Source organism: Symphodus melops, assembly GCF_947650265.1.
Source record: "Symphodus melops genome assembly, chromosome: 4".
NCBI lineage: Eukaryota > Metazoa > Chordata > Actinopteri > Labriformes > Labridae > Symphodus > Symphodus melops.
In genome coordinates this window covers 8924390-8933330 of record NC_136694.1, presented here as the reverse complement: position 1 = coordinate 8933330, position 8941 = coordinate 8924390, and the positions used below count along the sequence as shown (strand labels likewise).

The window sequence follows — 8941 nt, the reverse complement described above, 5'->3', positions numbered from 1 at the left end:
TGACTGAGACCTCTGGTCAGTGTTGCTATACTTTAACAACAAATTATATTTATATTCAATTTGCATTTGGGAGGGTTATTGGTTTATTCCCCCCCTTTCTGAAAGGCAACAGTTGTTGTTCACTTTATACTATGACATACCATTCTATCTTCTAGCACTGGAGCTATAGAAAATGATCAAACACCCAGTCAAGAAGGGATGGTTCATATAACCGCCTAGTCTTAGGACTTATTGCCTAACGTTCTTTTCTAGGATAATTAGGTTCAAGTACAATCCTTGACTGCAACCCTCCTCAACTCAGATGTGAAATGTGTATGAGGTGTGGAGTAAAGGTCAGTAGTGCCGTGGTGTGGTAGACACTGTTGTGTGGCATCTTAAAGAGACTCAGTCAAAACATGATTTTAAGAGATTTTATTAAATTGACAAATCAGTAAAGTAAAACACAAAATGTAAAATAAAAGTAAAAAAATAAGTCAATATAGAAAGTTTAAAACAGGTTTTAAGAATCAGAGCAATGTGGAGTCTGTTTGCAAGAGCAAAAAGAGCCTCCTGATCAGCATTGCAAAGCCTTTTTTAGCCAAGCTGTCTTTTTGTCCCAAATCTTGAAAAAATGTGGATGATGCAACTGCATCAGCATTAGAACTCTGCAGTTGCATCACCTTCAGAGATCATTGAGGTCTCATACACCAACATGTTACCACAAGTTTGTATATGGTTTTGCACAAGATATGCTGCACTTTCCCTGGAGCGAGGGCACTGTGCAGCAGTGATAAGACTGTCACGTCTTTACTTGAGCTAGTAGGTGCACAAGGCTTATATAAAGCTATCTCACCATAGGTACATGATCAATAAAAGATGCTTGCATGGACAATGGTATATCTAAAAGCAATCAAATGCAGGATTATATGATGTAGCGGTTAAATGATAAATGGATTAAATAGCAATAAAAGAAATGGACACAGAAATAGTCATACAAATTAAACTATTGCATAACTCTTTCTGATGTTTCAACAGAAGACAGTCATCTCTCTTCCATGTACATACGAAAGACACAGAAAGTAAAATTGTACAAACAAATATAAGTACCGTGGCACAACAATTGACAACAAACTGACATAGAATGCCAACACAAATGCAAAATTTCCAAGGGCTCAACAGCGCCTATATTTTTTGAGGAAATTTAGAAATTTTAATGTGGTCAACACCATGCTGAAATTATTTTACAAGAGTTTGTTCACAAGTGTGTTGACCTTTTGTACTCAATGTTGGGGAGCATTATCAATACAAAATAAGAGCAAACTGGAAAAAAAACTTGTTTCATAAGCTCTAAATATACAGCATGCACTTGGCACTCTGCATTTTATTTAACTTCCTACTGAAATCTGTCGTTTAATCATGTGATGCTTGGTTGTGTTTTTTTGTGTTGTCTTCTCTTGTTTGTTTGCATAGTGTCTTATGCTCTTGGTGCTAGATAAATTCCTCTTGGGGCAATAAAGGTTTCATTCATTCAATTTAACAGGATGTCACACAAAAACCGTAACTTGTAGAATGGGCACATTAACTCTCACCGTTGTTGTCCAAGGGGTTGCTCAGCTCATCACACCATTTTTCATAAGCTCTGTGCAGAATCTCACAAGATATCTCATTGAAGATTTCTGCAAATGAAAAACAAAGAGTTCAAAGTCAACTTGCTTTAACTGTGCTAATAATATGAAGCTCTGATGACAAATCTTGAAGATGCATAATTAGCTTTTCAAACCATTTAGATTAGGGTCATATTTTCAGAAAGCAAAAGAACTTGGGTCCAGGTAAGCAAAAGTAATTAGTGAAGTTTTAAATGTCCAAACAGAATACACATTTCATTTCAAAGTGAAGACTCTACTCTCACTTTCACAGAGATGCAGTTCAAAGGAAACTTCCCATACATCCTCACCACAGTTAGCCTTTTACTACCTATTGCAGAATTCTCAGCTGTTTTATGAAGATGATGTAACTCAAGTGATTTTTTACCTGCCTGCCCCAGACCAACGGGCAGGGGCATTCTGACCAGACCTCCAGAATGTTTAAGCCTATCCTGCAAGGACCTTTGTATCAGCTCAATGGTGCAGGCCTCATGCCAGACTGGCAGCTCCAGATCCATCATACAGTTGATTATCCTTTGCTTTTCTTCTTCTGTCAAGAGACCACTTTCTTTGGCTACATACACCATGTAAGACATATCAATGTTCACTGCCTCTCCATGCAGCAGAGATGGGAGAACTTTCTGTAAGAAAAAGGAAAAAAGAGATTTAAAAATGAGGAGCATTATAGACTAGCATTGAACCAAATGGTGGATGTTTATAAGATTTACATCATAAACCTACAACAACATTTACAGATACAATAGTACAGTAGTAAAGTATGTAAATGTAGTTTTGCAATTCTGTAATAGGTATGTTTAAGTTAAATGATAAGCAACTCACACTATAGATGTGCATTGTCCAGAAACAGAAAAACTAACTCAAACCATAAATCTGCTCAAGTTTGCCTCAGTTGATTTATCCTATGTTACTCGTGCAAAGGGCCACCTATTTTTTCCCCTTTGCAGAGCCAGGACTAAAATAACAACATCAAATGGCTTTTCAGCAAACATACGCAAAATGGATGTCACAAGAACTGTTGGCTGAATTTGACTAAAGCTATTTTATACTACAATCACATAGCATGCATTTCAATACAAGTGTTTTGGGGAAAATTACCATCTCCAGTGCTGGGCTGATCAGGTGGCCGAAGTCCACAAGTCTGTTGAGATCATCCTCCCAAAGGTTTGGGGCTAGCTCCTCCAACATGGTTGTGATGGCTATATATGTTGCCTGTGATGCAGCCTGGGAGCAGTTGTTTCCATATGCACTGTTGTCATCCTGAAATTTGGTGTCCAACAGCATATGGCCCTGTTTCTCAAGAAGCTCAAAGAGACCTCTGTGTTTCATCAAGGCCATCTGCAAAGAAGCAAACATTAACAATCTTAACAAGCATTTTGTGCACCAAATAATCAACTGTTAATAATGATAATCATCATGATAATGATGATGATAATTAGGTACCCGAATTTCTCACCCAAAGACTATGATAATTACAAATTATATTTATGCTCGCATTAGTTAATGAGTTCTTTTGGATGCTGACAGGTATCTGTGCTGGTTAGTGAAAAATACAACATATTTACACTGGAATTATTGTTTATTTTAGTATGTAGCAGCTCAAGTCAAATATTCCACAACTTGACATACCTTTAACATCTCTGCCAGACCATTAGAGATGTGTCTTCGAGGAACTGTTTTTATGAAAGACAGGTCTAGGAAGGAAGCGACAGGAGGAATGTAGGCACCCAGCTTGTTCTTACAATTTGCAAAGTTAACCCCAGTCTTTGCTCCGACGCTTGCATCGATGTGGGAGAGTAGTGTGGTTGGTACCCTAATGTAAGGGGTGCGTCTTCTGTAGAGGGAGGCCGCCAGGCCCACAATGTCCAGGCATACCCCTCCACCAATAGCAATGATGGGCTCTGTGCGGCGGTCAAGAGAAAAATTGTTGACCTCTTCTAATATGTTCAAGACCATTTCCATGGTTTTGTTCTCCTCAGTAGTGGGTAGAGCCAAAATCTTGTACAGAACATTGTTTGTCTCTAAATATTCAGTTAGCTTAGCGCCATAAATTTTGTAGACTTCTTGGTCAATGACCACAAAGCGTTTTATTGGCTCAATGGACTTTTTTAAATCTTCAAGCTGCTGCGAGTCCGTGATGTGGCCAAGCAGGAGTGTATCATTGCTTGGGTCCAGCAGGCCTCGGCTCTCAGTTACCTTGTATGTAAACACAATGGGGCTCACAACAGTCCAAGTGATCCCCCTTTCTGTCATGCTCTCAGAGCTGCAACACAAAACACATGAAGACATTATTATTGTAACAATACAACTAATCATTGTAAACAGTTAATTTGTTTGAATCAATAAACTGAACTTTATAAACTCTCTTGACAGAGTGTTAAATACAACTGGCTCAAATTGAATGCATTCAGCCCTCAGGACACTAACATTCTGTAAATGTAATGATGAACAAGATAAAACTCATTTCTGAGCAAAAAAAACATTAACTGAAAAATATGGCAATGAAAATAACTTTCATTAAAGCATTATTTTAAGCTAAAATAAGGCTACTGTAGTGTAAATACAGCTACGCTTATCTAAGCTTCTTGTGCCCCTTATTTTCAGTCCCAGGACTCTGATATGAGAACCACTGTATATAACTTAAAAGTAATTGATGTTTCAGCCTTACACTAAAATATGGCAATATCTTGAAGCAGTCTTTTGTCACAAAAATATATTTTACATTTTTGCTAGCATGGTCTTCCCAGGCTTTTGTTGAGCCACTAGAGGGGAAAGACAACACAGGACAACACCAAGACACCACAGCCCATAACAGCCAGAGACAGGCTTTACCCACATCTGACTTCTTTCTCATTGCTTGCTGTAGCTGCATTCTTTTCTTTGTTGGTGGATTTTCTGGATATTTAGCCACACTTGTTCGCCACAGGGCATATTAATAATCCATGAAATTAACTTACTTCAGCGCTTTTGAGGGGCTGTGATTGGATGACAGATGGGCTACTAGCTATGTGTAAGTATTATCCAGTGACCAAAGTAACATCAGTAGGGCTCAACACTATTGGTTCCAAAAGTAAAATTCCCACTCATTTTCTCAAAATGGGGATTTAATTATTAGCTGTTATGTCATGACCATCCAAAGTAGACACTATACAAGATATTACAACATGATCCCTGTTGGGAGCGTTTCAATTCAAATGCATGTGCAAGTTATAAATAGATGCACAAAAAGTAAAGTGCACGTATGATTAAAAAAAAGGATCCATGTCACCTCCCACTCTCTCCTAGTAAAAACAGGGGCAAGGAGTTTTGGTGTAACTGGTGGTTTAATCTCAAAATGGGTAATTGGGGTTGCTAAATGTCCCGCATCAATCTGGACTTCAAACTTCGATAATTAACCTTTTTTTTTTTTTTACATCATGTAAACTCACTGGTTCGCAGATGAGTTGTTTTTTATTGAATCTTGTTTCCAGACAATAATGGGTCTCATACTCAAGCCCTCACAGACCTACACACTTACAGTACAGACTGCATTCATGATGTCACTGAAAACTAAAAAGGTCCAATGTTTTGGCTTTTGGTGTTGACTTTGTGTGTGCTATTAGAACATGACATTATAGGCTTTCTGTGTAAAATATTTAAATGCCATTTATTTGGCATTAAATGGATTGAAATAATTTACCAAATATTGTCAAAATACCTTTATTTAAATTATCTGATCATTGATACAACTTTTTGAACAAAAATGCTACCCTTTTAGCTTGTTTATATTTTAATGTGTTATGACATTAGTCATTAATATGCCTTTCAGTAGCATACAGTGGCCTCTTTGAGAAAACAAGTTCTGGGAAAAACTTAACCAGTCTACCTCCTGCACATGTAAACCTCCTGCACATGTCCACCTCTGGCACTTTTTCACACCTGTACATTCCAAGTTCAAAGCTATAATTGGGTGTTCAACGTGAGACCATAATGTGTGAAACTGACACACTGACGAGCCTGAAGCTCAAATGTCACTCTTATTAGCAGTCAGCCTAAGTTTCCTAAACCACAAAGTCAACTTAATAAAACACAACCACACCTCACCACTTAACGCACGCCTTTCTTTTATTTAAACCCAACATTCTTGTTTTTGTATTTATCGGTGAGAGTCCTCTTTTGTGTCTGTAACTGTTATAATGAGGACTCACACTGTCTATTACATATGAAGGCATAAATCGTACGCTTCATTAAAGTAATACTACATGTCAAAAAAGTGCTACTACTGACAATTAATCAATCAACATATTGTAGCGTCCGTCAGGACGTTAAAGGACGACAAGAACGTTCTAATATGAGTTTTTAATAACCCGGTCACTGTCGGCAGTGACCACGCCGTTAACAGGCAGAGAACAACACAACTTGCGTATACAATCCAACTCTCTCACCCCAGCGTTCTCTCTCACAGCTGCTCGACACTTCTTTCTGGTGCATTCACTGACTCTCCACATAATTGGAATTATGACCACTTTAAACAACTACTGTCTTTACAACATGAACCGTTATAATATTTTTAATCATAGAGATCCAGATATTTTAATAATTAATTAATAGCACTTAAAAACCATAGAGTGCTTTTTGTTTTGTCTTTGAAAGGAAGTCAAAATTGATAAGCCTGTGACAAGCAAAAACTTACAGACATATATAGAAATATAAGAGTGACTTCACAACATTGCTTCATATGACTCACCCACTTTTAAAAAAAAAATGTAATTCATTTGTTTTTTAAGTTAATAAAAATGTGATATACTCACATTTTTGCAGAAGAGACACAGTCAGCTTTGTCCCTATTGACCTCATGTCCTTGTTTGCACTTCCATGTGTCTTTTACCCTTACTAAGCTGAATTCTGTTTTCTCTTCTTTGATATTGTTGTCCTTCAGATTAACCTTTCCCATTCTTGCAGTGCTGACAGCAAGTTATAAGCAAAAATAGCTGTCCCAGGTCTGCAAGGGGATGGCCAGCCCAGGAGCCCTTATATACTGTGCAGTATTTGGAAGCCTGTGTAGTAAGGAGGAGCTTGAGTGTAGAGTATATGCCTTTACATGTTGGAGTTAAAGATGCTTTATTCACATGAATGGTAATATATATATATGTATATATATATATATATATATATATATATATATATATATATATATATATATATATATATATATATATATATATATATATATATGTCCAAACACAAATGTATTAAACGATGCACCAGACCTTTGGAACTGTTTGTGTCAAAGATATAAAAGGTGCAAGCATCAACCACATGTTTAGTCAACAATTCTTCCAAATTATGGTCACATTCCATAATGCTTCATGGCTATCTTAAAGAGGTTTAAAAAAAAAATTGTAAGAGGCAAATAGGCGCCAAAGAAAGTTATAGGTTTATTATCCTGAAGTACACTGTGATTTTGTTTTTGCTAAACATACTTGGTGCTGCACACAGTTTGACCTTCAGTAACTTTTTGAAGAACAAACCAGATGAAAACAGAAGCCAGACATAAAAAAACGGAAGCCAGACATAAAAAACGTCTTCCTTTGACCCAGTATGGTGAGATTTGTAAGGAGAACAAGGCCATCAGATGTCCAATACATTGGTGCATCTGTCACATGCAGTCTTACCTCACCTCCCTTCTCAGAGATATTCTACAATATTTTAGATGTGACAGGGCATATGCAAAATTAGACATGAGATGCACAACCTAAAAACAGAACTTTGATTTGACCACAGAAAATTCTTATTCTAGATTACCAGATAAGCAATTGGTTGCTTTTTCTTTAAAAAAAAATGTTGATACAGCCTTTAAGAGACCGAAAAATAGTTTAGTTTTAATGTAAAAAAAAATGTTATTAGTCTTCTGCCTTTAAATTAAAATGTCCCCAGTTAAAAGATCATTACATTTATTTAGTTTAATGAGTTTAAGAAGCATATTGCAGATAATTGAATGAACATCATGCTTAAGAAGTCATATATGACATTGCTGCTTTTTCATTTTTACATTTCTGAATATATTAGTCCATTTGTTGCTGAGTAGGAAAGGCTCCGATACATTTTAACATTGACCCTTTAAGTAATAGCCTATTTTCTTTGTTTAGGTAGTAGCCTATATTTTAGTTAAGGCTATATAAAGTTGAATGGGGGAGTGTTCCTGGTGTTGAGTTGCAGCTCAAACTGACAAGATTTTTCAACCCCACCTGTTTCCGAAGTTATGAAAACATGTGACTCGTTTGGGGTCTTATGAAAAAGCCTTACTTAACTATGATTATGAAAACTAACAAGCATGCATGCATGTGCATGCAGCTGTTGTGCAAACTTTCAGTCACTCCCCTTACAAAGTCACCTGCATGCATTCCACAACGAAATACCCACTCAACTGACTTACTAGGAAATTGTCTTGCCTGAAAATGAGAACCATGCCTGCAACAAGGTTAAGCTTTCAGACGGATAAATCTTTTTTGCATGTCCATGTCATAACTTGACATGGAATTTTGGACTAACTCCAGTGGTATGGCATATTTGCAGATTAGATGCACCGTACTACAGGCAGTCATTTGCTTACACTGCTCTGTGTGTGGAGCTAGAAGTGTGTGTATGTATAAATATAATTGACATCCACCGAATTTGTTATGATAGACAATGATAGACTTCATGATAGACTTTTGTGTTCATTCTGTAAGTTTTGAATATCAAAATTCATAATATTAGGCTACTCTGGTAATCTACAGATCAATTGATTATCAATAGATTAATACCATGATTTCTTGTCGATGTTTGCATACCTATTTGATAAGTAATCCACACTGTAAAAAAAGTCAGTAAAATATGCTGCAAAACACCGTCCAATTCCAACGGTAATGGAGCGTAAAACCAAAAACTTCCTTTTACTGTATTAAATACATCGAATAACAGTTAATTGTGAGACTGGATAAAACTTTGTTTTTTACTGTAATAAAATGTTGAAATTACAAGGATTTTCTGTGATAACAAATAATTATGCATACATTTTACTATTAAATATTATAATGTTGAAAATGTCTGAAAACCTTAAATTTTACGGTATTGTTTTGGTAAAACTACATCTTATGGGGTTGTGCACATTCAAATTAAAAGTATAAATATGTTGATTTGAGCAAACAAAAACATTCATTTTTACAGAAGCAAGATGTTAAAAAAATAGGGTCCACCGTAAAAATACAACCAGTAAATACCATTAAAAAAAACAACAACAAACGTACAAACGTTTTACATTTGAATTGCAGAGAAAAAGT

The 8941-nt window shown here is 36.3% G+C and overlaps 1 protein-coding gene across 1 annotated transcript; it reads right to left on the bottom strand.

The window, feature by feature from the left end:
• Window positions 1-396: 396 nt before the first annotated feature.
• Window positions 397-6615, bottom strand: eevs (2-epi-5-epi-valiolone synthase). Its single transcript, XM_079341240.1, has 5 exons — window positions 6431-6615; window positions 3270-3903; window positions 2739-2978; window positions 2011-2263; window positions 397-1655 (listed from the first exon to the last, which is right to left on the bottom strand). Exons 1-5 carry the CDS (start codon window positions 6571-6573, stop codon window positions 1558-1560), a joined length of 1368 nt encoding a protein of 455 aa, XP_079197366.1. The 5' UTR covers window positions 6574-6615; the 3' UTR covers window positions 397-1557.
• Between the last annotated feature and the right edge of the window lie 2326 nt (window positions 6616-8941).